The 13709-nt window shown below is 39.4% G+C and overlaps 1 protein-coding gene across 3 annotated transcripts in view; it reads left to right on the top strand.

The window, feature by feature from the left end:
- Window positions 1-6397, top strand: part of PLPP4 (phospholipid phosphatase 4) — a 61227-nt gene extending 54830 nt beyond the window's left edge. Inside the window, exons 6-8 of one of the 3 annotated variants that reach the window (XR_008973198.1) lie at window positions 766-936; window positions 3321-3599; window positions 4885-6397. Coding sequence is in view for 2 of the 3 variants with exons in the window: in XM_057417338.1 (XP_057273321.1) it covers window positions 766-936; window positions 3321-3509; window positions 4885-4895 (371 nt within the window). In the remaining variant the exon portion in view is untranslated. Of the gene's footprint in view, window positions 1-765; window positions 937-3320 lie in introns of all 3 variants that reach the window. The other 2 variants (XM_057417338.1, XM_057417339.1) reach the window with 2 other exon arrangements.
- The last annotated feature ends 7312 nt before the right edge of the window (window positions 6398-13709 follow it).

Raw genomic sequence — 13709 nt, 5'->3', positions numbered from 1 at the left:
TTCCACAGGCAATGTCTGCCCCAGAGGAAAAAGCTAAATTGCTAATGGAAAGAAAAATCTAAATTGCTATTGGATAGATGAATGTCCAGAGGTACCACAGTATTTGCAGACTGGTCAGATTATGTGAAAGCTGAGTATCTAAGAGAAGGAAGTTGATTTGCTTTTCAGTTTTTGCTTGCCTGATTACTTGCATTGCTACGTAGATAACACTATTACTATGGAGAACAGACATATGTCATGGGTCTTGTGGCAGAATACCTTTTCCCATTCATCCCCCTAAGAATTGTGATTATGTAAAGTTTGTAAGATCATTGTTGCTTTATGAAAAAAGACAAAGCAAGAAAACTCTCTACCTAGGCAATTTGCTACAAAATATTGAGTTATAACAGCATCACTTATATGGTTGCATAGGAATCACCATTCAAACTATGAAACCCCCTCAGTTATTTGAAGATCGTAGAATCCCAGACTGGTTTGTGTTGGAAGGGAGCTTAAAGCTCATCCAGTTCCAAACCCCTGCCACGGGCAGGGACACCTTCCCCTAGTCGAGGTTGCTGAAAGTCCCATCCAACCTGGCCTTGGACACATCTAGGGATGGGCAGATGGGTCATCTCAATGTAACTTAGCTCCTAGTAGCACCCTAGAAAGTCCAAGGTTTCTGTCCAGGAGAAGGATCCTGCTGTCAGTTCTTAAAGGATCGGAAGGGACAGTATTGTTACAATGATAGTGACAGAATTACTGTAAGTCTGTGTTTTTCTTTATCAGTTGCGTTTTCAGGCCTTGGCTTTACCACCTTCTACTTAGCTGGAAAGTTACATTGCTTCACGGAAAATGGCCGGGGGAAGAGCTGGCGGCTTTGTGCAGCGATTCTCCCACTCTACTGTGCCATGATGATTGCCCTGTCACGTATGTGTGATTACAAGCATCACTGGCAAGGTGAGACATGAAAACACCTTTTTTGTGCTGTCTTTTATTAGCCTTATATTTCTTTAATTATTTTAAGTAAATCACATGAGTTAAAACTCACTGTAGTATGCTATAGGTTTTCCTTGCTCCTGGATTGATGCTAGGGTTTCAGTGTCTGAAATTTTACTGCAGGGGTTCTTTACTATTCTGTATCTTTACATACACAGTGTACATCATCGTAGTTACATACAGATCTAGATCAGTGGTTTTTTATATCATCCTTTTTATAAGTGTACACATGTGCCACAGCTCTCCTGGATGGATCCAGCTGTAGGCTGCATCTGGCCCATTAGAAGCTCTGCCTAGTCCATGCCTACTGCTTCTCCATGTATCTGCAAGGTGCCTGTTGGGTATGTGAGGGACTGCTAATATATTGACACATATGCATTAGACTAGACTGATGCATCTGTGTGTAACTAGTCATTGCAAAGATGCATTCAGTCATTTGTATTCTGGTTATTGGGTGCACCTGATGTAATACACTGCTTTTCATTCATATCAAAGTATATTTGGCATGAGGTGGGTTCATGTTCCCTCCGTGAGAAATATAGAAACATTGCAAACCGAGCTCTATAGCATAGATTGCAACAGATTCTGCCCACACTGAAAAACTTGCTGCAAAGTTTGATGCGTTCTGTTCTCTTAACTTTTTTGGCCAAGGTTCTAATTGTTCCCAAGGTGTCACTTTTACACTTTCCAAAGTCAGGTCCTACTTAAGGAAGCGAAATATTTTATTTTCTTATGTCTTGTTAAAAATGATTTTCCATAGCTTTGCGCTGTGTCTATTTTTATGTCGATACTTTCTTATATTGACTATTTGTTCGCATTGGATTCAGCGTGGTACCAAGCACATGGTACCAGTGAATATTCAACAGACTGTAACTGCAAATAAATGTTGAATGTATTCAGTATGGATGAGGAGGTTATTGAAGCAGCATGCAGTGTCTTTCATGATCATAAAGTATATTCACAAAGCTAAAGAAACATGCCACACAGTGTTAAAGCTTACCTTTGTGAAGGAGTGACAGTTATTGACTGAATGGAAGATGGCTCTTAAGTCTTCAACAGCAGCATCTGATATACGAGTGAATTGTATAAAAGGTCTGCTTGTAGATGAACCTGCATCCTTAAAAGTCTACCTATAATCAATCACAAGGGATATGCTTAAGTGAAGCATCAGGAGTCTGAAGGATGCTTAATCCTAAGCTTTTATATAGGCAGATAATACGGTGTTTGGTACATCTTATTAAAATAAAAGATTGTGTCAAGCTGTATTCTAGCCAGTACCTTTTACCTCACTTCTATTATTGTTTGTGTTCAAATCTGAGGATTTCAAAGTCGGTGTGTATTTTCAGTGATATTTTGCTCTGGTTGCTTGAAAATGAAACATAAGATCTGGGAAGTAAATTAGTAAGACAGCAGGAGGATCTGACAACTGAACAAATCCTCTTACATTTCCAGTGCTGTGTGGTTCTGATGGAAAAATTATAATTGCCCATGTGCAAAAGCTGCAAATATGTCACACACTGGCCTTATTTTATCCTATTTTATTTTTTGGTAGGAGTATGGGATAGCAAAGAGCATCAAAAAAATTCAAAAGGTGTCAAATCAGTTATCAGGCATGCTTAGTCTTTGACCTCTCAGGTTCTTTTAGGAAGAATTCACCCAGCTTGAAATGGTCCTTGACAGCTGTCTTTCTCAGGAGTTACAAGTGAAATTAATTGTTCTAGCTAGAGTGGCCCACTTCTGAAGGAAGATAATTTTCCATCTTACATTCTACTTGCTCCTTGTCTGTATTGGAGAATGCCTTCTGGAATACAAAACAAGAGTAGATCTCTCGTAGCTGTCATTCTGGGGGGTACTTGGACAGAGACAAGGAGCAGACTGCACACAGTGCAATAGTTTGTGCTATAGCTCAGTGGGAGAGCTCTGGATGCTGTAAACAGCATAGCTCTGCTGTATTGTTCATAAATAGAAAACCTGCTGGTGGTCATTGTAAATCATGGCATACTAGAAGAGGATACATGGGTTGCTTATTCACAAGTGTTGGTCAGAGGAGATCTGCAACATCATGGAGGCCCCATGGAGGCTGCTATTCCCCTTGTTCATCTCCAGAAACACAGCCAATTATCTAGATTTTGGATATTCAAGCTCTTGGAGATGTCCCCAGCAAAATACTGATTTTGTGTCCTATGTGATTGTGATATTGGGCTCCAAATTCTTTATGAAAATTTAAAGTTCACAGTTTCTGGGTTAAACACTTCCAGGTCAACCAAATGTCTTTTATTTACAGTTACCGCTGCCTGACCTTTCCACAGTAACATGCTTCTGGTTTTGTTGCTTTTCTTCTCTAGATGCTTTTGTTGGAGGGATCATTGGCCTCATTTTTGCTTATATTTGCTACAGACAACACTACCCTCCTTTGGGTAATACAGCGTGTCATAAATCTTATGTCAGCCTGCTAGATCAGAACTCTGTGAAGAAGGAAGAGAGACCTACAGCAGATAATGCTACTGGCCTGCCTCTAGAGGGAATAACTGAAGGTCCTGTATGACTTTAAGAAATGTGCAGAATGAACTTTTAGCCTTCTCACATTTCCTCCAAACTGGTCTCTTAACACAGTGTCTCTTACTGTACGTTGTTTTTCTTTTGTTTCTTTCCTTTTTATAAAGAGAAAATAAATATTTTGGTTTTAATGGCATAATAGCATCATACTTCTACAGTTAAATTTTCAGTTCATATTGACTTGCTGAATTATCTGTTTTCAGTCTCCTGCGAACAGATAAGCTACTTGAGGGAAGGGGAAAGAACAGGAATAAAAACAATCTTATGTGGAGAAATGGCTAAGAAAGTAATTTTAAGATGTGTTTGAAGGCAGGGTAGATCTGGAAACAGATTTTCTAAAGTACTGAGTATCTCCTAGCAAGTTCTGGTCATCTTCAGCACTCATTGATTTTGATGGGTGATGAATACACAAAGCACTTTTCACCAGATGCTCAGCATCTGTTGTGTCTAGACATTTCTCTATATAACTTAGTAAGTTAGGGCATCATCTTTATGTTTAGCTTGTTGCCTTCTAACATTAAAAAAATCTCCACATGCTGGTAGAACTTTGTATTAATTGTCAAGTTTTGACAATTAATTCTAGTTACTACTAGAGCTACTAATGATCAAGCAGCCAAAAGGTGTGAATGGGTAAGTGTTTGTAAGAGCCAAGCTTCATGCATTAGTGGTTCCACAGGATGATTATAACAGTCAGGAAATTCCACACTGTTAAAATTATTATATAGCTTACAGAAACATATGTTCATAGGAAGGATTAGAAACTTGGTGTTTAAATAAAATCTGCATTTTTTTGAGGGCAATCACGGTGATTACTGCCAAAACAAAATGAAATAACACTCATGACATTCAACAAGCTGAAGTCTTTGAAATAAGTTTTCAAAAAGCCTAAAACTGTGAAGATAAACAATCACAATGTTTTCTGTGAATCTCGGTGTGCCACGTTCATTCTTGTGCAGTGACCCACTGCAGCACTGGCTGCCTAAAGAAATGCAAAGATTCTCATTTGTGACTTTGGGCACACAACCACGAATGCTTGTGGTGGTCTCCAGCACTGTAACATATCCATAGGAATGCTTGAGACAGTTTACCACTAGACCCATTCCACATTTTCAGCTCATCATGTTCTTGAGCATGGTGTTTGCGAGGGTTGGCTTGGTACCTGGATTGAAATTCACCAGAATCAGAACACTGTTGGTATGGAGAAGATTACAAAGTGTATGATTTTAGTTAACTTATTATGGGTAGGTCCCTGTTTTATTATGTCTGCACTGTGCAGTATGCATCCCATTCCTGTGAAATGATGTACCTTTGGGTGGCAGAATGTCAGATTCCAGATTTTTTTTTTTCCCTTAGGTATCCTGTGAAAATGCAGGCAAATGTTCCAGACCACATCTTGGCAGTTGAACATTTCTTATCTGGAGCTGCTGGTTAAAGCAATCAAGATAGCGCTGATCAACGACCATTATTACGGTGCTTTAGACTGGAGGATACTGCTGCCATAATTATAGTTTCTGTGTTACTGTTGGAATATGTATTATTGGCCTCGTAGGCATTTTGTGATTCAAACGGCTCAATGTCTTCATGTAAAGCTTGTCACTTACTTTTCTCAAAGGTAAGCTTCGTAGAATTTTCTGAGAAGAGCTACTTCCTCATTGGCAACACTTGAACTTTTATAGAAAAGCAAGTAAATTAGAAGCCCTTTAAAATAAATGTAGTAATTGTGTACAAGAGGATGCAACTTGACTATGTATAAACTTACATGATATTTGGAAATAACTATAAATAGGAAATGACATTAAGGAGCAGAATGTAAAAGGCATGAACCCAGGAGGGTTCTGCAGAAATTAAGCCTGATTTACTTGTAAAACTGATACCAGTTTGAGCGCATCAGTTAGAGACAGGGTTTTTTTTCTGACAGTTACAGTATTCTGAGCTCTAGAATAGAGACAGTTACCCAAATGTAACTGGGGTTGCTGATGTATATATGCTGGTTCACAAAACTAGCATCAGCAAAGCAAAATTGTTCCAGCATTGCATTTGCACTGGATTTGACAAAGCACTCCTCTAGTGTAATCAAGGTCTTATTCTAGAAATCCACACAATTTAGTGGAGGTTTAATCTTTCTATAAAGTTTTTAAACCATCCTACAGAATTCTGTAACAGGGATATCATTTTGTATCTTTCATAGGGGAGGATTAACGAAAGCCCTACAGTAAGGGTATCATGTCTTTACATTATACAGGGCTTAGCCATTAGCTTTTTCTTTCAGCAGGAACCCTAGTCTTCCAGGTTATATGCAAATGTTAAAAGAAAATAAGACTTAAATGAAAATTAGAAGTTTAATACTGATGCATAGAGCATTTTGCATGTTTTTATATAGATCTGGCTTATTCTTAAAAATGAGTGGGGCCTCCTAAATGTGCTGTACACATTCCTAGTATTTTAATGGCTTTTGATACAAACGAGCTATCTTTGGCATGAGGAAATCTTATACAGCCCTCAAATGAGTAGTGGCTGTTTAAAGATTGGAATATGAAGTGTAACGCAGCGTAAATACTTACATTGCAAGAGTAATTGGTGAACTTTGCCAAGCAGTAAAGAATAACCTATTTTAATGGGAATAATTAAATTGAAAGTCATCAAATAGACAATGTAAAAGCTTTGATTAGAATGTAATTAGAATTACGAAAGACTTAATGAAATGAAACTTGTGGAGGGATCTGTGGGCACTGTAATTACCAGTGCAGAGTCAGCGTATGGAAGGCATTTTTGTGGATCAGTGTATTTTAATCTCATGCTTTCTCAGTGTGAAGGAAATGTAACGTCGTAACACACCAATAAAACAACACATGAATGTGGGTTTATACATCTGTCTGTTATCATTTTTCTGCGAAGAATAAAAGTTACCAAGTTTCATTAATAAACCACGGGGAGTATTTCAACAAAACAACCCCTAATGTGACGGCAAACAGCAGCAGTTCCAAAAGCCATTACTGACACCCCTAAACTGGAGCAGCCTTCCTCCTGCTATCCAACTTGTATCCAGGAAAATGGACCATGTAAGTCTGTGAGGTTGAAATCATTAAATATTTAACCAGCTAAACTGCAACAGATCCCTTTCATCTGTCAAGTTCCGTATTTCAAATAGCACTAGGAGTGCCATATTTAATAACAAATGTGGTCGGACTGGAAAAGGAGGACAGCGTCTAATTGAACACAGCAAAATATCCTGAATCCAGGAGAGGCATGAGGTTGTGAACCAGTCAGCAAAACGTCCCACAGCCAATGCATGTCTCAGGCAATGTGTTAGAATACAACCGGAGCAAATACACCGATTCATTCTCACATTTTCATGTATGCAGTTTAGTATGATTTGTCTCTCTATTCTTTTCCCTATGGATCCATCAAGTTCTTTCTATTTAATATGAACAGAGAACCTCATTTTCATTCTTTCTTTCTGTGGCAAAAAGATACTGTGCTATGGATTGGGAAAAAAAAGTTTTCTGGTACTAAAATTCCATTGACTTTAGTGGAACTGCTCTGGATCACTAAGCACATCCCATCCAGTAAGTGCAATAAAGCCTTCACACAGTTATTGCTCAGATTCTTACATTTTTAGGAGCATCATTAGCAAAATATTGCAACTGTTTTGTCTTCAATTTTGCTTTCTTGTGCTAACATATATCTCTCCCAAGTTAGAAAACTGTTGACTTGCTCTGACCTAACAGAAGGGGAAAAGTCTTCAACACAGCAGCATCAGGGTGATGGAAATGGGAAAGTCAGACACACATTTCTGTTGTGTTTGAAGTTCAGAACGTGTTCAGAATTGCTACAAGCAATACATAACAATGATTATGAAATTAATGTAGTACCTACTCACCAGTGTTGCTGCTTACAACAGTGCTGTGCCAGCTGGGACAAGCACGGTGCGGGTCCTCTGTGGAAGAGGTACACTATGTTTCTATTAATTCATGGAAAGAAAACAGGAATTCTACTCTTCATTACACCACTGTAGCTACTGGTGGATTGTGTGAAGTTACTCCACAATAATACTCTTATCAAAACAAAACTTGAGATTTTGGTCTTTCATCACTGCAGGCTGGATCTTGCTTCCAGTAAACTCTCAACAACTTAAATGTGAAAAGGAGAGCGTATAGTTCCTTTCCAAAAATACAATGTTATATTGCAGGAGTCATCCTATTGTGGGTGTGCATTAAACAGCAAATAGTTTCAGGACTTGTGTGCCTACACACGTCTTAGGAGGGACGTTCTAGGAATGCACAGCTATCATTTCAACTGGGCAGGAAAACCTTCCATGTCAATCTGTGTAACAGAGAGGTTTAAAGCTGCATGAACATTTATCTAGTGGAGAATTTCTTTCCTGCAAGAGACAAGGCTGAATACTTGTCATTTTTCTCCAGAATTCTCATGATCAAAGAGTTTAAACATCCTCTCAGAGGACTGGAGCACCTCCTGTATGAAGACAGGCTGAGAAAGTTGGGGCTGTTCAGCCTGGAGAAGAGAAGGCTGTGTGGAGATCTCAGAGCAGCCTTCCAGTATCTGAAGGGGGCCTATAGGGATGCTGGGGAGGGACTCTTCATTAGGGACTGTAGTGATAGGACAAGGGGTGATGGGTTAGAACTTAAACGGGGGAAGTTTAGATTGGATATAAGGAGGAAGTTCTTAACCATGAGGGTGGTGAGGCACTGGAATGGGCTGCCCAGGGAAGCTGTGAATGCACCATCCCTGGCAGTGTTCAAGGCCAGGTTAGACGAAGCCTTGGGTGACATGGTTTAGTGTGAGGTGTGGCTGCCCATGCATGGCAGGGGGGTTGGAACTGGATGATCTTAAGGTCCTTTCCAACCCTAACTATTCCACGATTCTCTCCAGATGTTCCAGTGTTTTTCTCAAATTCTTTTCTCTTTTCTCTTAGAAAGAAAATCATATAAATAGGCAGCTCTCTTTATTAAGACCACATAAAAAGAAAAATAGGAACAGTATAAATAATAAAGTAAAACACATAAATCAAAATTAATAAACTGTGCAAAAATCAGTTTTATGCAGAGAAAGCAAAACAACATCTTATTGCTCAAATGGCATTTGTAACTATGCAGTTAATAGGATTGGTAATCTTTAGGTAATGCTATAAATTAGAATTCAAGGCCATGTTAATATGCTTTAAACCCCAAAAGAAAAAAATCTATAAATAAACTACAGTATATCTAGTGGATGAGACACGATGCAAAGATCAGTTAGAAATAGTTCCAAATGATTTCATTTAGTTGACTCTGTTTTAAATACAAAATGAAGGCATCCACTAGGGTTTTAGTCCCACTGCGTAAAGTGTACTTAAAGTTGCTAAGCAGAACCAAATTGTCAGAGTGAGGATTAACACCCATAGGTATAAAATGTAGGCGTGTTTTCCATATTACCCTCTTGCATCTTTACAAGCAAGCTGAATTTCTACATTGCTCTCCTAAAAGGCTAAAACTGAATTAGAAGTTTCCAGTAGGATGCACCCAGTTTCATACAGTTTATTACCGAGAGAACTCCTGTTCCATTGGAGTACATAGCATTCCTTTCTCAGGCAACACCTCCTGAACAGAGAGAAAATATCATTTTGCCATGAAATCAAAACTTGCTCAACATGAATAAAATTAAAATTACAAGACTGGGAGGATATTTTTTGATACTCAGAATTGAACTGGAATTCCTTTTACAGGTGCTTGGCACAATACCAGAATGCTACAGGTTTCTTTCTTAAACCTGCAGAGATAGCCAAGAGATCAGCATCCAGACCATTCAGGCCAGATTCTGAACCCAAGTTACTATACTAAAAACATCTGAGATGCAATAGATGTATCCTGAAGCTCCGCAGTAAAGACCTGCCCAGTATTATTTTGCTGCCAGCTTCTAAGAAACCTTTCCAAAGGGAAAACCAAGAGGCATTTGGGGCACTCCACATTATGTAGCAATGTATAAATGGGGCATGAAATAGAAAATCCTTGCTCAGTGCTTTGACTTGATCAAAACAATACAGCGATGCATTCAACCAGTTCATGGGTATTGCAGAATGTCAAGCGTGAACCACAATTCAACCAGGTCTGTAAACCTGAAACCTCTGGACTGAATTTCTCTGTTAGTTTACCAAAAACCACTCTTCATTTCACTGGCAGCTTTACAGCTGTCATCTCTTGTTCTGTCTACCTATTACAATTTAGCACTTGGTATGAAGACTCAGTCCACACGGTCTGAAACAAGTTTATTCCCAGGGGTAGATGGGGTTGGACACAAGGATTCTGTTTTTTATTCCAGTGTTTGCTTTTATCTGGCCTCTTGTTCACATGTATAAGTGTGCTTTTTAATTCCCCTCCCATGTCCTCTGAGTTCCTTCAACTCCCTTCTTATCATTTCCAGAGCAGCTACTCTACTGATGAAAGCAAGGGCAAGGGAAGTGTTTGCTGTCATCTACACATACCTCCTCCTGGATGGTGTCTGTCTCACTCCTCTCCCTTTTCAATCCTCTCTACATGCATTAGAGGATTTTAAAGTGGTCTTCTCTGTTATTTTGCTGTATATTCCCTTGTTCCTATTTGAAGACTGCCTTTTCCTAGTCACAGCTTGATATACACCACAATCACCCCTCCTTTGGGGCACTGATTTAATTCGCAGCCTGGACTGGTTTGACATAGCATTTACAACTATTTCCATGCTCAGGGAAAGCAGCCAGCAGTTACTTCGGGATCAGCTGCTTGGGTTAACTTTCTCTCTTTGATGTAAATAAAATATATAGGCTGCCACTAAGAACTCTGCACAAGTAGATTAGATCGACATGAGTGAGGCAGCTCACAGGATTTTAAGCACTGCATCTGAAGCCTGCCCTGCACATCCCTGCCCCTTTTGGGTTAAGCAATGCAGTGCCACAGCACTCCAGGCATCAGCATGAAGAATGGAAATATCTGCCCAAGCTGCATGAATGGACAAATCATAGAATCATAAAATGGTTTGTGTTGGAAGGTACCTTAAAGCTCATTCAGTTCCAACCCTGCCATGGGCAAGGGACACCTTCCACTAGAGCAGGTTGCTCCAAGCCCTTGTGTCCAACCTGGCCTTGAACACTGCCAGGGATGGGGCAGCCACACAGTTTCTCCGAGCAACCTGTGCCAGTGCCTCAGCCCTCTCACAATAAAGAACTACTTCCTAATATCTAAACAAGGGAATGTTTGATTTACTAGTCTCAACAGCCTTGTCCATTGACTCTAGCTGGACACACACAGTAGGTGATGCTCCTAGAGTCATTGTCAAAAATCTCCTTTAGCTTTGTATTCAATTCTTTGTATCAGGGTCATTAGGAGAAAGGAGTCCACACTTTATTGAGGGTGATGCTTGCAAATCATTTATTGTTACTCAACAGACTGTCAAATAGCTATCATCTCCGTTACCAGACAGACTTAATGTACAATACTAATGTATTAGTCTGTATTCCGTGCACATCACTTCTTATCATCATTACAAAGCATTTGTATACACAAAACTGCATTTCATCTTCATTTCCAGGCCAACAGATTGAAGCCACAATAAGAGATTCAAATGTGAGTTCTTAACTGAAACCAATATAACACTGTAAAAGAGAAAGGAGAAAAGAACATTACGGCAATGTCACAATGTCACTCTAATCTAGGAAGTGTAAGCTTGTCTATGGAGTGAATGTGCTGGATTTCATATCTGCAGCACTGTCCAACAAAGATAAAGCAACTTAAATCATTCTCTGTATCAGTGAGTGTGAAAAAGACTGGAGCTGGCTTCTTCACACAAATAATTTAATGAAACAAAAGGCTAGAAATCGCGTTTCTGAGGCTTGTTTTGAAAACAGGAATTCCATTTCACAAGCATGTAATTGGTTAGAAAATGGGTTTAATTCCATATGCACATAAACCTCAGAAATTTAGGAATATTTTAATTTAAAAATAAAATCTTAAAATCTCTCCATAGAGCTCATTGAATAAAGCATGTGGAGAGAATGATTTCCACCCATGCTTCTTCAAGGCTTTCAACCCACTCATGTCAAGCAAATGCCCACAATAACAGGGTTATTCTTGAGTGGGTTCCTTTCCTAATTCTACCCCAGGCTGAGAAACCTCTCCCAGACCATCAGTTTGACTCTTCTGTTTCTGTGAATGGTTCTGATGGGAAATTGTTTCATTTTCATTTTTAACCAGTTTAGTTTTAGCATCAGCTGGAGTTCCCTCTTTTTCAATACTGAGAGAAAACTCCTGTGCTACTAACCCCAAAAAGAGATGAGCACAGCTGATCTGAATAGCCACTTCAGGCTAATTGAGAACAAGCACCATCACAGGCCAAACCAACATCCTGCATCAAGGGTTTTGATGAGCGCTGGCAAGTTTAGAAGGCAGAGAGGTGGTCTATGGTGCAAGAAGAGGTGTCACAAGAGCTTGTGACTGGTAAGTGGCTTTAAGTTTCAGTGAAGAGATGAAAACAACCTCTGTTCTATTTAGGAGTTCCCAAGATAAATGGATAAAAGCTAGTTGTGAGTGCATCTCATTTCATGGTTTAAATCAGTGAAACTGTAGAAGGGGTTTGTGTTATGGGTAAAGGGGGGCACAGAAGAATTGACTTTAATTCTTTATGTCCCCTAGTTTTTGAAGGTTTCTGCAGCAGGGAGAGTTAGAATTGATCACCTCGTGAGCTTTTTTAGCTTCATATTGTTTTCATAGCTGTTAACAGATGGTGGCACACTGGGGTTTGTGTTAACTTCTAAGGACTTGCATGTATCTATGGGGTAAGTAAATGAATATTTTGCCATTATCTTGTCCTTGCTAATAATAGAAGGAAAAGTTGCACTACTTCTACTGCTGTCTTCCTGTAAAACTGTAGTCATGACAGGAGGGTTTATGGAGTTTAATGGCATTGGTAATGGCTGTACAATAAGAAGCGTTTATAAAGCAGTGAATGCAGATATGAAGAAAGGTGCTTACAAGTTAAATCATAGAAAGACTGCCTCATTATGTTGTGATAATCCATTAAATAGCTGGAGTCACTGCTGTAATTAGTATCACCATTCAGAATCTTATGTGATGTGTAACAACCTCAGAACCTACTCAAGTAAATCACACATGAAGGACTGTAAGCTTGCTGTTCCTCTGCTAAATCTTTGCTGGTAGCATTGCAGACATTCACCTAAGTACATTGATATTGTGATGAATTTGTTTAAACTCCAGAACTAACGGGCACAATACAATCTAAAACAATGCTGTGACCTGAATTTCAATGGCTTTGCTAGGGGAGAGCGGGACTGAAATGCATCTTGTTGGCAGCTTAACTCGACTAAAAGCTTTTCTGTCACTTCCCCATCATACTGAATTTTCACTTAGGAGGGCAAGAGGTATAATTTACCCATCTAAGTGTGTTAAAGGAATAAAGGTTAGGTTGAAAGGGGGATGCTAATCATACAATGTTCAGATAAGGAGAGAAAGATTCACAGTTACTTACCACTTCTAGCCCTGCCAGAGGATCTGATATTTTTATGGCTCAGGGTTGTGCTTTCAAGGCTTGAAGCCTTTCTTCTGACTAAATAGTGTGTTTATGGTTTGGGTCATTTCTAAATGGTTACAATAGTGCTCCCACAAACTTTAGTGAGCTAATGTTACTACACAGGGGAAAAGTTGAGTTTTTTATTAAATGGGTTTTCAGTACCTTTTGTGTGGGGTGATTGCTCACTATTGCTAAACAGTGATTCCCAAAGGTGATTATTTAAGAAACAGATTCTCCTGCAAAACACTGGCTCTTACTATTTCAGTTAAATGAGTCTTTTGCTTTCAGTAGCGCAGGGTACACAGCTGAGCAGTTCAGACTTTATTCAGAGAAGCTGGAACGGGCTGATATAAGTGGGGTCTGAGCCAGTTTCCACCCAACTCTGGTCCCTGAAAATATGGCTTAGTGGCTCTGGGCTTGCTTTATAGTCAACAGGCCATTCTGTACCTGAACTGCTCTAATGGAGGTTTCAAACCTCCAGCTTCAAGTGAATCCCTAACTCTGCTTAGGACAAATAGATAGATATCAGGCCTGATAAGGAGAGGTTTATACCAAAACTAATGTCATCTCTGGTCATTAAGAAACAGAACTTTGATCACTGCTTGAACCAGTGGAAGCCAAACATA

The sequence above is a fragment of the Pezoporus wallicus genome, unplaced genomic scaffold, assembly GCF_028554395.1.
Source record: "Pezoporus wallicus isolate ANWC-B61680 ecotype Strahan unplaced genomic scaffold, APGP_CSIRO_Pwel_v1 contig_8188, whole genome shotgun sequence".
Lineage (NCBI taxonomy): Eukaryota > Metazoa > Chordata > Aves > Psittaciformes > Psittacidae > Pezoporus > Pezoporus wallicus.
This window is presented reverse-complemented; position numbering and strand designations above follow the sequence as displayed.